At 34.7% G+C, this 26278-nt stretch overlaps 1 protein-coding gene across 1 annotated transcript in view; it reads right to left on the minus strand.

Annotated features, from left to right (window-relative positions):
• Positions 1 to 26278, minus strand: part of LOC141433952 (C3 and PZP-like alpha-2-macroglobulin domain-containing protein 8) — a 227403-nt gene that overhangs the window by 32077 nt on the left and 169048 nt on the right. The window contains exons 8-11 of the mRNA XM_074096103.1: positions 21155 to 21283; positions 18887 to 19041; positions 6316 to 6433; positions 1475 to 1614 (exon numbers count right to left, since the gene is read on the minus strand). Coding sequence (XP_073952204.1) covers positions 1475 to 1614; positions 6316 to 6433; positions 18887 to 19041; positions 21155 to 21283 — 542 coding nt within the window. The remainder of the gene's footprint in view (positions 1 to 1474; positions 1615 to 6315; positions 6434 to 18886; positions 19042 to 21154; positions 21284 to 26278) is intronic.

The raw sequence follows: 26278 nt of genomic DNA on the forward strand, positions 1-26278 counted from the left end.
TCTGGTAAAGAAGAGCGCGTGGGCGCGGATATATAATGTATCATTTCGTAATCTTAATCCGTAATTTATGAAATATTTTAGGAAAATGTTAGATGTAGGATAAAAGATAATCTAAAAGGTAGGTACGCAATGTTTGAATTGACAAAGTTTTTATTATGTGTATTGTGGGTGGATACAAGTAGCTCGAGTCATATTAGGAAATAAGAATTTGTTTAAATTCTAGGGTATTACATTAATGTATAGAAAATAGGATGTTATTAAATTGGATACTACTAGAAACAATAAATAGGAAGGAGAATAATTTAGATTTTAGGTAGGTAAGTGTTCCAAACTCTTATAATCACAGTTGATGGATATTATACTCGTACCATCGCGATATTGTTACCTGTGAGTCGCTAGAAAGGTATTTCGTTTTTATTGTGCTACCTATATATTTTCTGCGTGCTGTGTGAAACCAGCCCTGGTATAGATTATTGATTTGACCTATGGCTTCTGAGATTTTCAAAATTCGTGGCCAGAATTACATTTGAAATTTACCATGAGCTTTACTGTGAAAAAAAAACACATACGTATAGGCCGTGATGTGATGACAATGTGATTAACTTTGTTTAGACAATTAAAAAAAATGCATGTTTAATGAAGAGGTGATAGACCTAAATTTTATGTTATTGTTCCTGTTACAAGCACCACTTTGATACACCTTTCATTTACATAGAAAAAAAAAACAATTAGCTCTTAACGTGACGCTCATGAATTGCATGCATCAACGTAGGGATGCACCTTACGATTCGATTTTAATTAAGATCGATTCAATTAGATAGGATCTAGCGATGTGTTGAATCGATTCATTTCAATATGATCTACAACCGATGAGTAAAGTTAATCGTATCCTTTAAATCGTATTCAGAGACAATGTTTTAATTTGTTATAAGTATTGAATATTTATTACCTATCTTCTATTCTTAATAAAGACAGATCGATTATAAACGGAGGCCGCAACAAATTCACATTACTAGTTCGCATTGTTTATATTACCAAGCGAAGTAAATAGATGTACACACAAAAATCAGAAACATGATGCGGATAGTTTAGAAAAAGTCTTCATTGATTTCCATTATAGGTAGCTAAATTTTATTTATTTTACATTGTTTTATGCTGTATGTATCGTCCTGTGTGAATAATAGTGTTATTATATTGTGATTATACCAATGGCTCCAACGTAATCGTTGGAAAGCATAATTGGATATATAATTATATATCCAATGTGTGGTCAACGGTGTTTTATTTATCAGAATAAATACACATTTTTAACCGTTTTTAGATACGATCCGATTTTTGTGAGATTGATTTAAGAGCATGCGATTCGATCCGTGGATCGTTTCAGAGGTTTGCGATCCATTACGATTCAAAAGATCGATTCAAAGTGAAAAATCGTGCATCCCTGCATCAACGTACATGGTTTTTTCTGACTCACCTTTGATGAGGATCAAATTTGGCGTCAGGCGGTGCCCGGGCGCCAATCAGGCACATCGTTGAGTCAGCGGGCGCCAGCACCCGAAGCTGTAGAGCCGCCCGTGGGTACCACCAACGCCTTTCTTCGACGGCAACTGCCACCTACGTAACAATAAGAATGATGATTTATTTATTACGTTACAGAGTTGACTGGTATATTAGACTTATATGTTTGATGATGGCAGTTTTTTCTGGTTTATTTTAAGTGAGGTATGTTACCTTAACTGTAAATTTAATATCATAATAGTTTTTCAAATAGTGGAGTACTCTTAATTGAGCTACAAGTAGGTACTATTATATTTCATTTTCCATTCATCAGGTCTTACAACTCTACCTTTCCAGAACGACTCTAATAAAGGACAGTTGTAATGACAAATAGCATTGGCAGATCCAGTGGTCACTATATTGTGACGTCAGGCAGACCTGTATGTAATTCTTAGGACACAATATATCATATTGCTGAGTGTCAGCTATAATAATGACTCAAAGCACGCACTAGCAGTAGAGTTGACGCTTCTGATGATAATATATCTGACGAATCAATCATGCCCATATAATTTTCCAGCTATCAAGACGAGAGCACTTTCGTATTTGCACCTCTAAAACTTATTACCAGGTAAATATAGATATAACCTCAGAGTATACTTATTATTGACGGAGAACAAAGATATCTGAGCGTTTCTCTTGGAGTATTTTTAGCTGGCTATATATTCCACCAAATTTATCGTGTAAATAATATAACCAGAACACCCTTTTCCTTCTCTTCCTAATACAGATGACCACGGACACTAGCGGACCAATCGCACAGATTTCGGCGGGTTGGCCGGAATTACAGATCTTAATTGTAGCCTTTAGCTGATGATTAATCGCTTTTCATTTGTAGCCTGACCGATTAAGCTGGGTTACAGCTACATTGGCAGCTTATGTACAACTTATGTACGTAGGTACGTACATATATATTGTGTACCTACACAATGTGCTTAATTTTATCGTTACAAAGATGATTGAGGGTAGCAACTCGGAATGATGACTTCCTATGTATGTATTTGAAAAGATTCTTTGGAGATTTTATCTAAAATGGACACAGTTTATTGTTTGATGTAAATTACTTCTGAACTAGGTATGATAACACTTCGTCTCAGGTTGTAAATAAATAAATTAACTATGGGTACCAGGTAACGCATAAACATAGCTGTACTTAAATACTTACTTGTATAGTTAATATATAATTATCAGCTAGTACAGTCGATTTCGTAAACTTCTGAGCAAAAATTTGTTCAAAAATATCTGAATACCCTTCTACGCCGTTAACAATAGAGTCGTGTTCACATATTTTTGATCAAATGTTTGCTTAGAAGTTTATGAACTCGACAGAGACCAGCGCTGGGAATCGCACCCAGGTCCTCAGCATTCCGTGCTGCGTGCTATACCGCTACAGCACCACTGGACAGGAGTACAGACACGAATTTCTCCTATGCACCACATATCTCAGCTTGTTTGTTTCATATTTAGTCACTTAAGCAGCGACACTAGCGACATCTATGCTGTAGCCCTCATCAAGAAACTTTCAGCACTCCATTGGAACTAACCGATTTGATTTGATTTTTTGGGTTCGATTCCCAGCGCTGGTCTCTTTTTCTGGTTTTTAAGCATCTATGTTTCAGCTTATATTTTCGATATGGACGTTAGGGGATGACCGTTAAAGTAACAAAATTTGCAGTTGAAATAAAAAGTACAAAAAGACTCCAAAAACCAATCTTAAATTTTCTAACCGCTAAAAAAAAATTACAAGCTTTTATTTAACTAGCAACATTCGTATGCATATGTAAGTCGTGGTTTCAAACTTTGCAAACTATTTTGCGATCACTGTCTGGTATCCAATTGAATTTAAATTTGTCACACTTATATAAATCCGGTGACAACACTAAATATTCCGTATGTGAAATTTTGGTGCTCCAGTCGAAATAATATCCGCCGAACGGAACTCTTCAACGGTTAACAGCATCGACTTGTAAATATACTATACTTGTAAATTTTAAATTTCTCTCTTTTACTATTCAAAAGATTTAAGTTCTAAAAAATTAAATATTTCAATTACATATTCACAGAGTGAAATTAAAGCATCTATAGATAGAAGTAACCAATTCAATTACAAACCACATCAACCAATTTGCATTTTACATCCGTGCAAAATTAACGCAGTCACGTATTTACATTAAATTAGCAACATTAGGTTCCAATCAGCTCCTGCACCAGTATTTATGCCGTCCATTTGCGAGCCCAATAAAGCTAACAGCCTTACAGTAGCCAAACGATTATAAAATTTGTCACAGGAAATGGTGTCATCAAGGAACAGGCAATTAGGACTAATTAAAATGGAGGTAGTTACGGCTTTTCATCTCGGACATTTTATTAATATTTCCTAGTTATCGGTGTCCCGAGAAGGTACTCTAACTAATAAGGCACTTGATGGAGCCTTTGGAGGCTACTTGGCCAATAATTTTGTAGAAGAAGATATATTAGTACTTAATTTATGTAATTTTGACCGAGTACGAGTCGATGCCGCGAGTATAAAATTTTGTAATGAAAATATTTAGCAATTATGATTACAGTTCGACAAATTAAGCTTTTTGAAACTAAAACTAGTTTTTTTTCTGAAACATCTTAACTGCTAGATAAACAGTTAAGATAAACGTAAAGTAATTGTCGTCGACTACAAAGTAATAAAAAATGTTTTTTGTGTAACTACTTATACACGTCAGCCTGCATGAATAACACGAAATAACGGTAGGTACTTTTAATTTTCATCAAATTTTAGTGAGTAAGTATTTATCCATTATACTAAACTTACTCCTGTAGGTAATTATATTTATTTTTTAATATAACCTCAGTAATAAAAAATAAAATAAAACAACTATCATTATTCAAATAGGCATTATTTATTAAAAACCACGAATCAGTAGTGAGTTGAGAAAAATGAAAAGCTAGCGCATAGAATAGGCGATCTTGTAGCTCAAACCAGAGAGACCAGACAATAAGATGAGAATCGAATCTGAACAGGTTAAAGTACGTGGTAAAAAACATAACAAAAGTAGTGACCAAATGCCGTTATCACATCGGCCAAATAAACCAGAACGCTGAACCAAAATAAAGCATCATACGTTGACCGTCAAAACGTGTTTTCAGCCAGATAAAGCTGTCACACGCACGCTTGGATCCAAAAGGATAAAGTGTCACTGGCATAGATTAAATAAATAATTCAGCCGGCCGAATGAAACCCTGCCTGTAACTCTCGATATTATTCAAGTTGAACCACGAAATATTACAATACCAAAAGCGTTAAACTTGTATAAAGTCATTTCAAAACTACAATTTTAATTGAATAAATGAAACTCAATTACGATACAACACAAACAATTGGAGAAAAGTGTAAAATACCAATGTATAGTTATCCTTACCTACTAGCGCCAACTCCATTTTATAAAAACAGTTGTTTGTTTTTAATAAAAAATCCAATGTAAGTTTTTCGTGAAAATGCATTGGATCGTTAATAAATACATAAATCTATTAGAAAGATCTATTAGAAAAATGTTATTATTCTACTAAGGAATTTATGGATGAATGAAAATATCATTAAATTTAAATTATATTATATTACTATACGCATTTTTGTAAACAGGATATTATTGTGCCATAATAGTTTATAACAGTCTAATTTAATTTATAGTATAATGTAACCGTAGTTTTTAAGCTTTAATGCAAGTACGTAAGATATCTTACTTTTTAGTTGCCTAATAGCATTAGATAACATTATTATAAATGTGGCTATACCCTACAAGGGTGCATAATATTGTAAGACTTATTAGAATAAGGCCTTATGTATTTTATGTTTTTTGCCAAATAAATAAATACTAAATACTAAATACTAAAGCTGAAAAATAGATTTGTGGTTCATAAATTTATAATGCAATTTTCTGAGATACTGTCAACTTTTCAGTATTGTTCTAAAATAAAACGAATAACTCATCTGTACATTATATGATAAAAGAATTTAGTATATCTGTGCATTTGTATTTTGACCAAAAATGCATTTCAATTTCGTGTATTTAAACACGCTCCCAAATAAATAGAGTGCAGTTCTGTGTCTAATTGGTTCACTCAGATGCTTACTGTTTTAAGTTAATTATTCTGTAATTTAACTTGACAGCAACCCGTATATTTCAATTAAGCATTCAATTAAGTAATTAAAATAGGTCGAAACTTCAACTAAATTGGCCGTTTATTGCCATTAATTATTTCATCAAACTTTTGCCCTAACGTTATGACACGTATCTATTGGAGTCAGCTTAAGGGTATTGTTATTTGATACTGAATAATAAATGAGAATTAAACTAGTTAGTCAGTACTCAGCGACATTTTTGTTTCAAATGATGATATTTACATGAACAAATCTGTAATCCCCCGGTGTTGCAGGTGTCTATGGGCGGTCGTTATCTCTTACCATCAGGAGACCCAATTGCTTGTTTGCCATCCAGTCGAATAATAAAAAAACACGAATGGTCAGCGTGCTCCATAGTCCACATCTTCCATTACCATCAAACGCAAGCCTATTTTTTCGTAAAAAAAACACAGATTCACATGTAATAGAAACCACAAGAAATTATTCGACTACGCTGAACAAAATATATTTACCAACACGTGACCACGCGACTATACGAATCAACACATTTTTTTTTACAAATCCCCATTTTCATTTCAATTATAAGGCGTCTTCATAATCTGACTAGCATCTTCCACACTGACCTCTTTATGCAGTAATCGAACATGGAAGCTTGCGACGTCACTGACTGGCTCTCCTTCTCCAGTCACGTAGTAGACGAGAAGAGAGCTTACTGGAGCCATGTCTGCTGTCACCGGGAATCTGAAGATAAAAAATATGTTTAAGAATACGAAGGGTCTATTTCATCTAGTGAATTATGAGTACAGTGGAGGGAAAAAGGAACATCATTCGTAGAAAGAAGTCATAGCTTCTTCTAAAGCCACCAAGAATGTGCCGGTTTCAAGAATGAAATGCTTTTGAAGTAATCTTCATTAATTACAGAGAAATTTTGTAATTATAAAAAAATACTAAATTAAAACTGAATCAAAACCAAAAACCAGTAAAATAACTATCTGCTGATCTGTTTGAAGTCGGTGCCCCAGCACAAGCTAACAGGAGTCATAGAAGGTTGGTGATAGTTTGTAGGTACCTATGGTATCAAAATCAAATCAAAATCAACAATATTTATTCGGTATCAACTAATATTTATATTCAATATATTGTATAACATTTATAATATAATAAACCCAGCATTTATATTCAGCCCCTCCGGCTAAGTCTGACAAAACTTGTATTATGAGGTTTCGCTCCTCCCTTCCGGAGTTGTTTTACAATTTAGGTATATGACTAGGTCCACCATTACTTGCTCGTGCTGAGGCATCGAGTGCAAATGGATCCGTAAATTTTAGTGATGGGTATTTTTCAAGTCATTTTTAAATGTAAATTTTTTCTCACTTTGTGTGGTCGTCGTCTTATGTAAAAGTAAATAGGTAATCGAATTGCAACTTTGCTTTTCTTTATCAATTCTACTTCACTAAATGGTGATTCCAAGAGCAAATGCATTAGCTACTTCAAAATATACCCAAATCATCATAGATGACCAACGATTTTCGTCGAATCCCAAAATCCACGTAACAAATCCTTTCATGGTGACAATGGGATCTTATGGGAAGTATTTATTCCCTTTCCAATAAGAAAATTGTAGTTGGTTTAAAAATTAAGGAGTTCCGAGGCAACAAACAAAAAAAAACAACTAAATTAATAACACCCTCTTTTTTGGTAGCCGGTTAAAAGAACAAGAAAAAAGTTGGTGCCTATTCTCAAGATGATTTTTACAAGCTTTCCTCTAGCTTGCCCTGTTTGTTTATTTATTTGCTTGTTTGGGTCAAATCTTGGAAGCTAAATTTGGTACGAAATGTAATTTGGATGACAGTGCAAGTACAGTCAACAAAAAAGCTTGTATTAAAAAGGGCATTTTCAACATAAACTTATTTTAAAACAGTAACAAAATCCACACACATTTTCTTACAAACTAGAAGCAAAATGCGGCCAAGTATTATTCAAGCTATTCTTTACACAGTCGCAGAAACGATGTGGAAGGAAGCATCCAAACACAGTCACTCGAGCCAAAAGTCTTGTTCGATATTATTTCCCGGCGAGCATTCGTCTGTTCCGGTGCAGCATATTCAAGTATCTTATCGATGCAATAAATGAAACTCCAAGGTATATATGCCTGTTACTACTTTATTTTACTTGTTACAGTATAATTTCTAACTAAAGTCAAAAGTTTTGTTTGGTTGATCAGTTTAGAATGTGACCGGTTTTTAGATAGAATACATTATATGTTCGTACTTTGAGACTGGCTTATGAACGAAATAAGTTTTAGGAGACGTCCGATGAAAATCATATCCCATCAAAACATAAATGTGAAATGAGAGCCAAGTTCAATATTATAATATATGCCTTGATTGTTGACTTTAAGGGTGTTCAGTCCTGAAATTAATTTATAACGATATAAAATATTTAATAACAACTTAAAAATGTATCATTTCTTCTTATAACTTGGATAATATATTGAAGCCTAAGGTCTGACTTGGCTGGTTCTCATAAATACGAATTATTATTAAGTTCCTACTAAAAGATTACAACTTGCGAAGGCTATAATATAATTCGTATATTAAAACTAGTCAAGTCCGACCTTAGGCTTCAATAGATATCTTAGATAATAATCCTAAGGTATTAGAAGAAATGATATTTTAAGTTGTTATAAAATATTTTAAATCGTTATAAAAAAAACAGGACTGAACATTGAACTTGGCACCCATTTAGATCTCACTTCTTTTGTCGTTAAAGTCAACAATCAAGGCATATATTATAATATTGAACTTGGTTCTCATTTCACATTTATGTTTTGATTGGATATTATTTCTTTTTGTACAGAAATAATTTAATTTAAAAATTATAATAAAATTACACAAATGTACTAGTTTCTGATTTATTCCTTTGTATTCTCCAAATACCTATTTGGATGCCAAATTTGAACTTTTTAGGTCATCTGGAACTGGATTAGAATTTTGATCTATAGGTGAGTCAGTTAGAAAAATGACGATTTTTGGATGTTAATATCCAAAATAACCGTTTGAGATGTATTTATGAAAGCACGTATGTATGGCACAAGTTTAAAGAAATGAGCCGAATTTGTCATGTTTATGTGAAAGTTTTACAAAAGTAGCTGCAAATGGTTCGGGTATTATAATTACACACGGTGCTGCTCGCCAGTTCTGTTAACTTGAACTTGGCTTGACACGCTACCGCGTGTCTAGAATTCTAGATCTAGAAGGTCTAGATCAGACGTCATCCAAGAAGAAATTTACCTAAATGTAACTATTCTAATCATATTTTTAACATCAAACTCCTTACTTTTTGAAATTGTTTATTTTATTGGTTTGACTTCTAAATAAATCAACAATTGAACCATAGATTTTGATCCTGTCGCTCACAAAATGTCGATAAGCCCATGAATAAAACTTATTATTTCCAATAACAACGTTATTGCCCAATCATAAAAATGTTTACGATCGTTATATACAGGCCACGTTATAGCGTCACGTGGTATTAACATTTTTATGTAGACATTTGCATAATTATTGACTTTCTTCATTATTCTTCATGTTTTGTTTTGACCCACATTTGCTCTCTCTGTATATTTTTTAAATGACAATCGAAATTTGTAAGCTGAATATTTCGCAACAAATCACTACATAAACATGCTTCTGGCCTTGTTAATGCAAATTTACATTTACGATAAACAAAACGAGCATTTCCAAATAACGACCATAATAATGAATAATCGGTTCAGATAAAATGTCTGCTGATATATCGATTCATGAAATTAATGACGTTGCACGAACGTACATTTTTAATTACTCGGCGTATAATTCTCTTCATTGTGATAATAAATCAATTTGTTTTCAATTTGTTACTATAACAGGTTTGCTGTTAAAAAATGGGCCTTGTTTAACCAGGCTAAAGGCACAAAGACGTACGTTTGATAGTAATTAATCCGTTATGAGGTAAATTAGGTTCTGTTCATGTGTAAATTTGGGGCTTCAGAGCGTTTATGCATTTAGTACGTAAGCATCAAATAATCAATGTGTGTATTTGTTTGCATAAATAACAATTCTGTATTAAGTTTTCGATATATTGCCGAGTAAATTGGCCGAGTACTTTACTGTAGTGTGAGAAAATAATAAACATACATTTTAATCCCTTCGTGAAACAATGTCAGTAGAAGACGTAAGAATTATGACTTCACTGAATAACGGTACGACTTGGTAAACTTCCCACTATAAACAAACCTCTGACATGGGCGACATTCAATGATCCATCGTTCACGAACTTCAGGTCATTTGCGGGATCTGCCATTTAAAGTCCGTTAAACTTAAATTACTTTTAAAGTTAAGGTCTCATGATGAATGCCGGAGTATGGACAAGGTTTTAGCTTGGAATAGTTGAAGGCGTTCTGGTTTTAAGTACACGTAAAAGGGTTTGACAAAGTTTGCGTGATTGAAATGGTTTAGAAACATTGTTTAAGCTCTCTGTTGACAAGTTTGTGTACCGAGGAGTGTTGTCAAGCGAGCATTTAATAAACAAAGCTTTTTGCCAGCAACTTTGCTGGAGTAGAACAAGTACTGTTAACTTTGTACGCTGGGGGCAAAATTTTGCAGAAAATAAATATCTCATTTCTAATTCACATGCCTAAAGATTTTTATCTACATAAATAAAGAGGCAGATAAAATGGTAATATGATTGACTGTTAATACGCATTGCACCATTATCATATAGCATTGCTCCTAGAACCAAAATTTTAGCACACAGATGATGGCTTATAGCGGGTGTGGCCTGTAATATATACGAGCAAATAATTAAAACATAGATCGCACTCGTCAAACTAAACACCATCAGTTCAGCGACTTTAAAAAATAATGGTGTCTTTAGATTTTCCTTTTTTCATACACATTAAATACTGCAATCAATGTACGCCATACTAGAACACAACTTACGTCGCCTGTCACGCCACAAACATCATCCAATTTGCTTTACATTGCTTCTTCGAATAAATTTTAAAGTGTAATAAAAATTTAAAAACTAATTAAAGTGCCTAATCTCTATAGCTAAAACTATTTCTTTATGAATTATTATATTCAGAGCCCAGCCAAATCCTGATCGGCAGCATACATTAATCCTCACTGACGGCCGCTGATGTATCGCGCCTGTGGGTATACGGTTTTACACTTTTCTTATGAATTATGTTTGTATTAGGACAGCTCTATCCCCGAAAGGTTTGGAAGGTAGGCTTCGCTGGGCTATATTTAGAATTTAAGGGTGTTTTTACATTATTATTATTACATTATTTATTTTGAAAAACAAAACGCAACTTGTGTACCTACTGTACAATATGTACGCTTGGTTTATGATTAGGGATGACGTTCAACAGTCTCTCTTAAAACACTGTACCTAAACAAGCTGATTAAATACGAGTAAATCCTAATAGAAATACACTCATGGAAATGAGCTAGAGGTTTTTTTATCCCTAGATACAGTTTTGAATTTGCAATAGGCATATTATAATTTAGTCAAAACATCAAATTTGTATAGGGATAATGAGTATCCCAACACCTTTTTTTGATATGCGTATTACAATTTGCATCGTCTTTGACAGTTAAATCAGAGGAATCAATTTCAATGGCTTCTCTGTTCGTGATTTTAACAAAAAAACTATCGTATCTGGTAAATTTGTTAAAAAATAGTTGTTGGCAGTGTGCTTTTGACGACTAATTTATAAATAAGAATACTTAAAATAATCTAAAACCACACAATAATAGTTAAGAAACAAGTGTAAAGAATTTAAAGCTGTATTGTACGATCAGTAGATATAGTACGAGCATGTTCGCAGCAGGATGTTATGCTTCATACCTTGATAATGTATATCCGACGTTTTAGTTATTTCCTTCCCAACAATAAAGTGAAACGAATACAAACATCCATGCCCGGTACACGTTTTTGCCTTTTCTACACAAATATTTACACGGAAATAAAGGTGGCAAACGAGTTTCCGGTCCAACGGTGGGAAGTTGCTTTCAAACGCTTTCAGATCGGCGAACTAATGGAAAATGTGCTGCCGGCTTAAATAATTCTTTTTACGCTTTGAGAACCGCTGGCCTAGTTTTAGAGGTTTAAATTGGATACACCTGTTTGATGTCAAGCCAAAAAGGTAAGTTTGTTAGAAGAAGCGATGAAAATGATGCTTTGTGAAGCCTATTTTCTGAAAACTTACGGTTCATCCTAAGAAGTTCTTTTTTGCCATATTTATTATTACGATGTCTTGTATATTACAGACATACCTAAGCTCAATCGCCCCGACTCGCACCTCTGAGTTTTTCGTAATGCATGGCGAAATAACGTTTGAAATTTATCACGAGCTTTACGGTGAAAGAAAACATGGTGAGGGAACCTGCACCAGCGAAGCAATTCAATGGTGTGTGTGAAGTTCCCACGTGGGAACTGCGGCCCAAGCTCTCTCATTCTGAAAGGAGGCCTGTGCCCAGCAGTGAAAATAATGTAATAATGTAAAATTAAATAAAATAAATAATGAAAATAATGATGATGAAGCTCAATCGACCAAAACTAAAGAAACATAAAATATATTGAATCAAGCGTTACCTACTTTGCTGAAGTCCATTATCAATGAACTTAAACAATTACTTTGCTCACCCGCGACCTTAAAGATATTAAACAGAAGTCTTATAGGTACTACGTGTAGAAGTGGCAGCGTTCTCTGACTGCCCCCTCTAAGTATACGTCATAACTCAAAAAAACATCATAAAGTAAACAAAACTTTGGTATGCCAATAATAAAATTCAAAAATATCCTTAATCAATAAAAAAAGTTACTATCAGATATGCACATTGTATGACAACAGTTTTAATTACAATAAAATTGAGAAAACAATAACAGTTACTCCATGTTCTAATCCTTGTCTATTCCATACTAATATCTATAATATAAAAGTGAACCGCCAGAACGGGAAAAAAAACGAGACAGAGCAGGATGGCGCTCTACAACACCATTTTGACACGTTTCTCCCAAACAACGCATTATTTCTCTGGAGTTTTAAAGCAATTAGATTCTTTGACCTTGGGAATCGCGAAAAATTTGAGAAAGTATGATATTGGGTGTATATATATATATTAAGCAAAATAAAATCACAAGTTCGAATTTCGAGCCAAAAACGAGCGATCTATTGTCTATGCCAGTGTTGACATTCAGAGAAAAATAAATCTATTCATTCATTGCCACGCGCCAGATTACGTACTTTGCTGCGGCAACAACTTTTTCCCGAAAAAATGCACAGTTCCCGAGGGAACAGCACGCGATAACCGAATTCCATGCGGGCGAAACCGCGGGCAAAAGCTAGTAAACATTATAAATACCTACAAAAGCGAAATAATACTTTACAATCCAATGCAAGATAAAAGCTTCGCCTGTATGTACTACAAACAGTACAACAACAAGAAGAGCACAAAGTAATCCTCTAACTAAACTAATCTCACAAAATGTCCAGATTCATTTAAAAGCTGCTACATTAGAAAACAAAACAGCTAAAAACGTTTGCTCCCTAGCCTCGTGTTTCTTAGCTTGTATGTTGTATTACTTAGCTAAAGAGCCTTTTGCACGTAACAGTTTTAGCGGTGTGTAAAGCAATTGAGATGCTTTTAGCTCGCATTGGTAAATTGACATTTAAACCGTGAGTTTGACTTTAAATGTTTCAGAAGGAAATAATTATTATACACTAGCTGCCATTCCCTGTTTCGCGCGGGCGTACGTACTAATGAAGAAAATTTGATTTTACATTCAGTCACTCATTTTATGTTTGGATTTATAAGCACCTAAACAAGAATCTGTCAAGTTGCTGCCGTTTAGAAGTTTAGTGATGTGCAATAAGCGCATTCGGCAATTGGGTACCTTAAGTTTTCTGGGATGGTCAATATTATATTTTTTATCGAGAGTAGACTTATAACGTAACTCACTCTAGATAGATTATTTTAGTCACGAAACGTGCGGTTTGCCGAAATAAAGTTTCAATTTAGTAGGTTTTACAAAATCTATCTACAGGCGTGAGCTACATTGTAAGTCTACTATCGATAAAAATATAATATGGTCCATCCCAGAAAACTTAAGGTACCCGATTGGATAGTTTACAAAGTAAAAAAAAAATGTATTTAGTCCCTCAGCTGGATTATCAGAAAATATAGCACACGTATTTTTTCCTGTGTCAATCAAAGAAAAATGAAGATCATCAAAGTTAAACTCAGTCTAAAAAGTACCTATCGCACGGCGTGACGTCTCACGGAACTTTAACTGGCTCATCATCATCATCAGCCGGAAGACGTCCACTGCTGCACAAAGGCCTCCCTTAGAACGCCATAATGAACGACAACTCGCCACTTGCATCCACGTTACCCGCAATTCCCACGATGTCGTCAGTCCAGCTAGTGAGACGCATGCCGAAGCTGCGCAACAAAACAACAACTTACCTACTTTACTTACTTTCTTTAACTGGCTATATCTTCATAATTTTTTGTTTAATTGATAAAAGAAAAAATACGAAATATTTTCTGATAATCCAACTGACAGTCTCATTAGAATGTTTTAAGACACTGGCTCGTTGATTTTAATTTCATCAGCATTATCATCAGCCTACAGCAGTCCACTGCTGGACATAAGCCTCTTCCATGGCGCGCCACAACACTGTCTTCAGCCCCTCGCATCCATCCGCCGCCAGCGACCCTCTTAAGGTCGTCCGTCCACCTTGCTTCAGGACGCCCTACACTACCTTTAATTTAAATAGGTTTTATCCATAACATTGCTTCATTGTCATCATCAGCCTACAGCAGTCCACACAGCTGGACATAGGCCTCTTCCATTGCGCGCCAAACACTGTCTTCAACCCCTCGCATCCATCCGCCACCAGCGACCCTCTTAACCCATATTATGCCCAGTGGGTCGTTTTTGTCTTTGTCTAAACTTAATAATAGCCGTAATAAAATTGTCATACCTTGCATACCTATTTTTCGGGACAAAAACGACCCACTGGGTATATATAGGTTAAGATCGTCCGTCCATCTTGCTTCAGGACGCCCTACACTACCTTTAATTTATGTAGATTTTATCCATTACTAGGTATCTAAGTATTGCAAACTAAATAGAAGTAAAGAGAAATCCCTTCAACGTTCACAAAAATTCGTTACATTTTCCAACTAGTAGAATTTTCTTGAAAAACTCCGTACGTTAGTACATAAAGACACCGCTAATAGGGTTCTGTTTATGAGGCATCCAGAGAAAGGCACGTAAATTGGTACGCGCTAGTGCGGCCCGCGGGGGCCATTTATCAAAACCACGTCTTGTTTGTGTTGGATACCGACAGATACGGTTCTGTGTGCTTGTTATTTTATTTACCTTATTTTGACTGTCAACGATCTATTTTCAGCCAGTAAGTTTTTTTTACTACCCGACTTGCTCAAAAAGAGGTTTATTTGTTACGATTCATGGTGACAAATTTTCGTCATGATTATCATCCCAGCCTACGTCCCACTGCCGAACACAGGCCTGCTCCTAGAATGACAGGGCTTTCACCGTAGTTTCCACGCGGGCCCACTGCGCTTTGGGAACCATTGAATTGCTTCGCAGATTTGTGCAGGTTTCCTCACAATGTTTTCCTTCACCGTAAAACTCGTAGTAAATTTAAAATGTAATTCCGCGCATGAACCAGAGGTGTGAGCCCGGGTTTTGGTCCCATGACCCTCTGCTTGAGAGGCCATAGGTCGAACCACTAGGCCACCATGGCTTAATTTTTATGCGGCCATTTTATTCATATATTCACAAGTTTTATGAAAAAATATTTATTGGACATAAACAACGAGCAAAGATCTTCTGGTTTATCATCTACCGCTGAGTTGCTAGGTAAGGTTAGATGAATGTAAAAGTATGTCTATTACGTCAGTTGAATAAATGTAGCCTACATTAAAGTGGCCTAGAGTTGATTCCCTTTTGATGTTAAGTTCTCAAGATTCAAACGTTGGTACTGTTATGACTTCTTTGTGCACTAATAAATAAAAAGGGAAATATGTAAAAGTCGCAATGGGTAATATAATACCATGTTTATAGTTATTTTATTGTGTTTTGTTTTTAAGCATAGATAATGGTTCCACTTCGGAGAAATATAAATTCTTTTCCATGTAGCCACTGGTTCGTGGTATCAACTTACATCAAAAAGAAACAAAGTTGAGTCTGTTGTTCTTTGTGAGCAAAAATGTAAATGCATTTTCCACAAACTTCAATATTTCCTTTATAGCGACAGATAATTCGCAGTAAAGTTTGAAAGGGTACGAATTCTTCTGGATTGTTCTTCTTCCGCTAAATGTTTATCAACATTTTGATGATTGTTCCTTCCCCAGTTTCTTGAACCGTACAATCCCCGCGAAAGAATAAATAGGTCAACATTTAAATACTCCACCCCGGCGATCCTCGAAATACATATAAATCACACAGACTAAGCCCCGCACAGTCTCCCAGGAAGTTTTTACAGTCTGCTTTCCAACTTCTAAACACACAACTTTCCGTGTTCCTTTGTGTCTCGAATTCTTGCGAAATTCTTAACTGCGAGTGACACGTAAAGTTGCGGTGTACGTAGCTGGAAACTCTATGTTTTCCCGGATTTTCTTCCACGGACATTAAAATGACTTTTAAAGGAAATTAGAAAAAAACACAACAGGCGTAATCTTAAAAAGATTTTTGCGTAGCGAAGTGACGAACGTTTTTTTAAAGTTAATGACCCTTGAATGAAAAGATTTGGCTGGGTTCTTTATTAACATGATACTTTAGATAAGAACTGTATCATGCCAATTTGCATTTTGCACTAACTTTATATTTTAACTGCGCTATGATAAAAGTACTTAGATACACGTCTTGCTTTCAGACTCGAGCTGTTACTAACTGCATCTTATCCAACATACATCGGATAAGTGAATTCCCAAAAGTTTGCGCCCCTTTTTCATCCCTCGAGGGAAAGAGGTAAAGTTTGTGAAACCCCATATTGGCTTACGTAATGCCTGGAAGCTTCCCGTGTAAACCTTTGCGTATAACAAGATAACTTTTACGGATTTATTATTATTTTTATTTATTTATTTTTTAGTTAGAGCCCATTTTAGTAGTGCATCTTGAGATTTATTTGCTTAAGAATCCCAGAATTCAATTATTTGAATCCAACTACCTACGCGAACACTGGTAACCATGACAGCACGCCTAGATCAAGAGCACACACGCACATATCAACCCAAAATAAAACACCATTTTAATTTAGTTCTTGGAAGGTCTAAATCAAAATGGCGGATTTATTTTAGTTCATAATTCTCTTAAAGAGAATTAGCTTCCTATATTTATAGGAGTGCGAATGATTGTTTGATTTGATTACGCATGCATCAGTATAATTTTAATGTTTTTATTTTGGTCCTGATGTTACCCCTTAGGGATTTCGCTATAAAGGTATTCATTGAATTTTCTCGATAGCACATACAGCATAGCATACACGTAAACGTACAAACAAAATCATACTGGGAAGTCATCTTAGAAATAAAAAAAATACAGAATCGACTTCATTATCTCTTTTTTATGCAAGCTGTAAAGCTAATGGTTTTCGAAAACTAATTATTATCTGCCAGTGAGATTAATTAAAAAGTTTTAATGACTTGCTAGTTTCCCAATTCTACATCGTATTTATTCACATTTCATAATAAACATCGTTTGTTTTGCCTGTTTTGGACATTATGTTGTTTATCTGTGAAAAGTTTTGCAATTATTCAAATTTGTCGTAGTCAAGATTTTCTTTTATTATTCGAAGGAGCAAATTCAGAAGTTTTATAGAAAAATATTTGCTTGGTATTTTTATTTTTTGCTCCCAGAGTTCATATTTTAAAATAAATTTGCAAATGTAATTTTCTTATCGCTTACTCAGAACACGTAGGTCGCAAAAATAAGGTGAATTATAATGCATACGTTGCAATAATCCCATTCAAATAAATATGTAATTATATTTTAGTGTTTTTTTTTTGTGGCTATAAATATTTTTTCTTTCTTTTTTCTTTTCTTTCAAATGTTTCATAAAAATCGCTGTCAAATTTTACGATGCTTGCGTACATTTCTACTGTGGTAATAGACTTATCTTTCGAGATCGTAGATAGCAACCAATTATACTATACTTCTGATTGTTATTTTGGCCATAAGCTTAAGTTCTGTGTTGGCAAATATATACGGATTTTTATATTTCTCTATACCATTATAACATCACATCACGGTTCACATCAATGAGCTAAAACTAAAACCTTTTACCACACGTGAAAGACAGCTAATCCTGTTTCATATTACATTTACACAGATAACTATGAGCTACAGCATGTGAAACTTTTTTTTACACAGAAGTAGGCTCGTGTTTGACCACAATCACGCCTGATGGTAAGCGAAGATGTGGACTAAAATGGAGCATGCTTCCCCAAGAGCATTACGGGCGGTGGTGTAGCGGTATAGCACACGGCACGGAATGCCGAGGACCTGGGTTTGATTCCCAGCGCTGGTCTTATTTTTCTGGTTTTTCTGTGCATCTATATTTCAGTTTGTATTTTCGATGTAGGTTTTACGGGATGACCGTAAAAGTAACAAAAAATTTGGAATTGAAATAAAAAATACAAAAAGATTCCAAAAACCAATATTGTTTTTTTTTAATTAAAAAAAAATAGATCCATAGGTAATAAATATGTTCGGTCTGTACGACATGTGAAAAATATGATTTTTCATGATTAATAAAAGTTTTGTTAGTCTTGTACATATTAAATTATCATATTATTGGCGCATGCATTTGTAACTAACACTTAGCTAATAAATTCTTAGTAACACAATTATGTATTGGTTTTCATTGACATTGCATTAAAAACAACCATGCCAAATTTCATAACTCTGAGCCCACCGATTGTTATTTCGAGATTTTATCCCTATCCCGTGGAAAAATCGGGATAAAAATTAGTCTATGTAATATTCCAGGTGTCTATCTACATACCAAGTTTCATCCAAATCCGTACAGCTGTTTTAGCATGAAGGAGTAATAAACACACACAACTTAGAAACTTTCGCATTTATAATATTAGTAGGATTATTTGAACTTACGTGTAGTTAAATCGGCAGAGGTCGGTGTTGTTGGCGTGGTCTCGGGCGGGGACCGCCGCCCAGTGCACGGCGCGGCCGCCCGTGGTCACCGCCGCCAGAAGCCTCTGACGGCAACCGCAGGATGACCACACGCTCGCACTCGCAACGTTGCCCGCCTGAAACATTCACGCTGTTTACTTTCTAATTTAGCGGTGGAACTTTAAGTGTACGCACACAGCTGAGAAAATATATTCCTAAGAGTTTTCAATGTATTAAGTACAACTATCTTCTGTGCGACACATACATGGTGCCCCGGTGCCTCCGACCATGGGGCTTGAAATGCAAGATTCGACTTTTGTTTTGTAAAATTTTCAAATAACTTGAATGTACTCGTAGATCATTTATTGATCCTCAAAGTTTACTCATTGTGTATAGCTAGTGCCACGGGAGTTGAAGTGAATGATTGCAAAAACAGCTACATGAAGATTGCATAAAAGAAGAATGAATGAAATGAATGAGTAAATGTCAAAATCCCGCTGTCATTACATGGCGTGACCTCAACTCTGGTGGCAGTACGTAGTATGTACCTATATCAGTGTTTCACAACTAGGCTAGGTTTACCAAACAATAAAGCTTTTCAAGAAATAACAAATGCTTGCATATTTTCTATTACGGTTTTAAGTCTGTATAAATTATGTTTACTAAGTTTACCTAGTTGCAGTTATCAGCAACCGCTGTATAACTACATGTTTTCCCTCGCTAACCGCCTGTTAAAAGCCAAGATAGTGTATTATAGCTTAACTTGTCTTGGGTGAAATTTTACGAGAACCTACTATTGGTTTATGTGACGTGTTGGTTATAAGAAGATAACTTTGGGCAAATATAGACTTTTTTTGAAGTGTGGGTGCATTTTCTTAAAAAAGACCGCCTTAGGACACTGGGTTTAGCACAATGGGTTTCTTCTTTCTATTACGCTTTGGGTAAAAGGAAATATGTCAATATTAAGATTTTTTACCAAATAGTTGAATTTTCTTACAAAACTGTATGTATTTGATATCAGGGCCATTCTACTTTTAAGCAGCCATTAATCTTATGTGAAATATATATATTTATGAAATACTTATATATAATATATATATTTATATTGTGATTTTTTTCAAGTGTAAATAACTTAAATAAAAACTGAAGTAACTAAATTTAATCATTTAAAGCAAGAAAACATTAAATTTAAAGAAATTTTGTGGAAAAAATTGGTAACTCTGCGGTAAATACTCCAATTTCCAATTTCCATACAAATGGCGGGGACATGCATGCCCACTGCGTTACCTACTTTATAGATACTTCATAATGATTACTTTTTATATGACTGTTTGTAATGATAATTTTAAATGTAAGCTTAATTATGTGTCTATTTAAATGATTAATGATAAAACTAAGCACATTAATCGTTTTTATATAAAAAAATTTGAAGAGCACAATACAAAAAATTACTGGTCAAAGAAAAGTAGAATGGCCCATCCACTGAATTTGCTACATTTTATCTATCATGCAACCAATGTTTCGTGTTCGTTGAGCCTCTTTCTAAAACTGCTTAATCTGTGCAGTCGCTATGGTGGTATTTGCGTGTGAACGTCACATGCCAGTATTCCTTACTCTATTTAATCTTGAATTTAAAGCATTTAACTCTCTTATGTACACTTCTTATGTTTTTTTTTCTAATGTGTCACTGCTGTTATAAATATATTATTTTCTTTCTTTCTTTCATTCTTTCTTATAATGCACAAAGTGGTATATACTTCGCTGATATAAAGCTAAAATATATTTTATCCCACATAGCGCAGTGGGTTTTGCGTAAATTGAAATGTAAATATACAACCTACATTTATAGAAAATATGACAAATATAATTAAAATTATTAGATAAAAAACGAAAACATAAAAGAGAAAAAAAAAACTATTTACAACAATATACAAATTAATTAAAAACTAGAACTAAAGTGCTTAACAAATTTATGTAGTATAGTTGGTTTTTTGTATTTATGGTTCCATTGCAAAACATCGAGCTCTTCCTTCTCATATAACAGGAATTCAAACGAGAAAAATATATAAACAATAATAAATGATTGCACCTACTACATGCGCGTATTTGTTACCGGTTTTGCATTTCAGCCTGAGATTTTTACTCACTCAGCTGAAGGTCCCTTCTACATACGTTGGCTGAGTCGCAATCTCAACACAAGATATCTATAGTAGTAGTAGGTACTAAATCAGTGTAGTTTGGCAAAAATACCTGCAAAGGCGTCGGAAGGTTTTCAACTAGCAAGTAGCATTTGGACGTGGAATTCCACCGTCTGATTCTCTCGCGTGCAAGCACGTAGTGTGTCTCGATCTCCTTGCCTTCTACTGCCACTAGTTCAGCCTGAAACAAGGAAAATAAAAAAATTAAACAAAACGAAACACCTCCCAGCAAAAAAATACGCTAGTTAAGAACTTTAAAATATTAACACAATCATTTCGAAGACATTTTTGTATGGAAGTCCCGTTAGATTAAAATTAGCACCCTTATGTTATTAATTAACTTTGATTTAACTTAAAAAATAACGGCAATTATGGAACTGTCAACAAAAAAGGTGTATTAAAAATATTATAAATTTACACAAACATTTTTTATACTTTATTTTATTTACATTATTTCTCTTTGTACCGGCCATAAATTAACCTATCTAATAATACTACCACCACAATACAAAACTTTTTTTCCATGATACCTGATTATGAATAATAATCTAAAAATAATTTCATAACACGTACCTAGTAAGTATTCATTCGAAAAACACCCCAGACTCGTATATCTGAGAGACAATATTTCTTTCTGAAATCACTTAAATAAAACGTCCAATGCTCGATATACATCATACGCCCCCCAGTTTCTATCATCGAACCCCTTGGAGGCCCCATATCTACCAAAAGCATAAGAGCAGAAGTAACAAAAAAAAAACTCTTTTCGCCCCATGTCAGCTTAAGCTGGGTGGTTTGTAAAAGGTACGAAAACGCGTAAAAAATTAAAATACATTTTGGTGTCGGTTAGGACTTTATTCCCACGAGAGACGGAATATTGCCCTGCCTGCTTCTGACTGATACGCGGCTTTATTACATTTTATTTTTATGTTTATTGAATTCCTGGTTTTCTACGAGTGCAGTACCTAAGATGGAATTTCGTTCGTATCATACGTATTGAATTTCTTCCGTTTAAGGAAAAGGGGGTTCGAATTATTTCTGTTTTTACGGTTGTTTAAGATTTATTGTGCAATGCATACACATGAGGCGTAGTCCTAGGTGATTGTTAAATGTATACCATTGATTATTCAAGGAAATTGCAAATAATATTTCAAAACTAGCTGTGTAAGTGATATCTTAACTCTCAATGGTCATTATTTTACAGACTATAATGACCCAAACAGCTAACTTCAGCGATTTCACCGGCGCCTTTTTTTTCTAAAATAACAGTATAAATTACTCCTTACATAAATTATCATGCAGTTGAAAGTGTTGTCAAAAATGGGCTCAGCCGTTACAACGATTATTTTGTTATTACAATGGTAGGTATATAAAAAGCTGTTGGTTCTCTTTTCATAAATAAATATTACTTACTTTATTTATTATTTATTTTTAGTAAGTATCGTTTTTTGTTCATTTACTTTATATAGTTATAATATATATGAAAGCTAAAAAGTAAAAACATGTTTAACCTAGATAATAATGAAGTTAGGTTTAAAGAGTGTAAATGAACAAGTTAAAATTGTTTTATTTTTGTTTTTAACTGACAATATTAAGTTCAGGAAGGCCGTTAGCATCATCATCATTCCCGGAGCCTATTTTCTATATCCTTTTGGGTCGAGTCTTGTTCCGCCATTCGAGGCGTTTTGTATAATTTTTTTAAGTGATGGTTTATTGTCTACATATTCTTAGGTAGAAACAGTCCCTATCCGGGTTGTCGGCGAATGGACATTTTAGAGAAGCTATGTTTAAAAAATAGTTATAAACGTAATTTACTGAAGGACTTTAGAGGCTACACAACTGTAACTTTATTCTTATAAGAAATCAATGCAACATCTAACGCTACCCCTAAATACTTGCACCACGCATTATTATTGAACGTCCCTTGCTTAATTTAGCGGAAACCTACTTCAAAAGAAAACTGTTTGACTCGAGCCGTGCGCCAAAATATAAAAAAGAAGGGTTTAGGTTTTTTTTTAGTTATCAGAACTAGACTCGCGCACTTAGCTCTGTTTGAGTTTTTATGTTTTGAAAAGGTATGGGAAAAAAAATATGGCTTGTTTTTTATTAGAGATGCTGTTGGCGGCGGATATCTTTTTTTACACCCAGATATATTTTCCATCTTCCACAAAAAATATTACAAGAAATGTTGGCGAGTTCGCAAAGTGTCATCAAGTATGATGAGATTGATCCGAATTCACAAATTTTCCTTAAAATATTCATGCTACCCAGCCCAGCGAGAAGTGAAACTTTTTACACAGATGCCATAACATAAATCTCGGTACTGAATGACATTTTACATAGGTACATAATTATATTACTTGTGTATGTGCTTATTATAAGTATGACCTGTGATATAATGAAACTATGATAAAGTATTATAGCAGTCCACTGCTGGACATAGGCCTCTCCCCCAATGAGCGCCGTTGCGCCCTCTGTCCTCGGCTAAACGCATCCAGCTTCTACCAGCAGCCTTTCGCAAGATCATCACTCCACCAGGGCAGCAATCCACGCCTTTGGGACCCCCCCTCCCATCCATGAGTAGCCGTAACCAGCCTATTATGTGTTAGCAAATTTTTTTTGGTGCTGTTTATGGTGCCCCCCAAGACGTAATGACCTAAGGAATTGCTTAATTTTGCTTATGGGCTAATTCGGCACTGCACTCCATGCACCTGGCCGGAGGGCGTCCTAAACTATGTGTGCCAAGACGCGGTCTCCACTCAAGAACTCTACATACGAACGCACGCATACGTACGCACGCAAATACACAATACAAACCAAATTGCTATCATTAGAGTTTCTGGAACCATTAAAAATTTTAAAATTAAAAACCCATGTCCAGACTAGGTAGGTAGGGTAGAAAAAGCCATGTCCAGGCTGAGTCCTTAACTTCTTAAGATGATTAAATCATCTTAACCTTAATGCATTCCAAGTGTAGACCAAATCACCCGTTGATGACCAAGATCTTCAGTTATGCGGGAACCATTAAACAGAGAGAGAATGTACTTATTACATTACTTCTGATAGTTTCACGTATCAGCAGCAATAAATTTACTTGATTGACGCAACAACAATTACTGATAATATAAAAGATGACGGTTCCCTAAGCATAGCGGATTTCGAATGATTACTTAATCATCTTCCGAAGATTGAATTATGACATTTAATCAAGACGTAACCAGCTCCATACTCATTTCTAAACCTATACCATGAAGATACTCTTCGTTATAGCGACGTTGACGTTATTTTACGTAAATATAGAATGTACGTACAAAACGGGAGCAAAAAATCCAACTTTTGACATTGAGAAAGCTCAACACCTATTTCGTAAATTCAGACAAGACCATGGAAAGCGGTATTGCTCTGATGCTGACAAAAAGTATAGGTATCGCTTGTTTGTTAACGTTTTAAAAAAAATAAATGAAATTAACAACGATCCTTATAGCACGTACAAAGCAGAACTGACACAGTTTGCCGACCTGACAGAGGAGGAAGTGGAAAAATGCTGCATATTTGACAAGTTAGTATCTATAGTTTTCGCATTTATTAACTTAAATACATAAGGGCCTACGCTAGTTGACGCGGTTTGCATGGAGTGGGTGGACGCCTATTGAAAAATAGTATGAGCAGCGCTAACTGCGCACGCGTCGCGTGCGACGGAATTAATCTGAGTTACCGACCCGTGCACCCGTGCCAGCTAGCGTAGGTCCTAAGCCTTTTTGTAATATGCTAAATTGGTTTCATGGTTAGTTTTTTTAGTCATAGGCTTATTAATAATTTGGGAAATAATATTTCTACTAAAGCCCAGTTTACAACTGCAAGAAAAATCGTGCAAGTTGCATTACATGGCGGCGCTCGATTAAAACCTTAGCCATTAGACATTTCGGAGCGACCAAGGTGATCAAAAATATCGAAACATAAACTCTAATATCTTAATAATAGAGTGCATGTTCCGATATTTTTGACCACCTTGGCCGCTCCGAAATATCTGATGGCTGGCGACTGTACTTACTCGTTCGTTTGACGGCTTCGAAATGTAATGCAACTTGCACAATTTTTACTACAGGTCTAAACTAGACTTTAAGAAACAAGGGAACTAACTGTTGATTATTTACACTCCGTGAATATAGTTACTAAATGAAGAAAAATGTGATCCCCACTAACCGATTATTAAAGTCACAAATCTGTAACAGCAACATAAAAATGATGACGATTTCGTTAGTTATTGTATTCTTACGAGCTTTTATTTTACTAAGAAACTGGTTCTTAACAACTTATTTAATAATTTAAGGTATTTCAGCAAGTTTTTTTTTTTTTGCTTTTAGGTTAAAACTAAAAGGAAATAGAAAACCGAAAACGAAATTATCAAACCTTGGAAATTCTACATTACATAAAAAGAAAAACAAACATTTCCATACCCACGCCCTTTCCATTTCGCCTGTGTAACTTCAAGATAAATGAAGTGAAAAATGTTTAGTTGTTAGTTTAACTCAATGTTTATGTTATGTTGCTTCCATATTCCATATTCTAGCATTTAAATTCCCATTTAGACAGTACGACAAATATAGTGAGAGTGCGGTACACTTCAGGTTGATTACAAACATAACATCGGCAAATATATCTACGTCCGCGCAGACGAGTTTTGACAAAATCCCGAACTAAAAGGAATGATGAACTTTTACGAGTCTATTATTACGGCCCAATCATGCATTGCCTAACTAAGTAAATTGAACGATACATTTTAATCAGTCGTTCGTTACTTTTCTGATGATGCATGGGTATTGGCCATTAAGAAAAATAACCTTACCGCTACAACTTATTTGCCTTATTGCCTTAATTATTGCCTGTCACTATTGTACCGTTTTATCAAACTTAAAACCTAAAATTGCTAAAAGTGGCTCCGAAGCTGTAACGTTTCGTGTGCTCTGCCTACCCCATTTGGGCATACAGGCGTGATGGTTGTGTGTATTGCCTACTTAATTGCAGATTCTAAAATTTAGAAAAGAAAATAGATGCACAAAATCATTACCAAAAATAGGATTTAATGCTTTTACAAGCCATTCTGAAGTATTTTTTTCAACGTTGGCGAGACTGGACCTACTCAACCAACCACAACCACAAAATAAACGCAAAACGA

The sequence above is a fragment of the Choristoneura fumiferana genome, chromosome 13 (genome assembly GCF_025370935.1).
Source record: "Choristoneura fumiferana chromosome 13, NRCan_CFum_1, whole genome shotgun sequence".
Lineage (NCBI taxonomy): Eukaryota > Metazoa > Arthropoda > Insecta > Lepidoptera > Tortricidae > Choristoneura > Choristoneura fumiferana.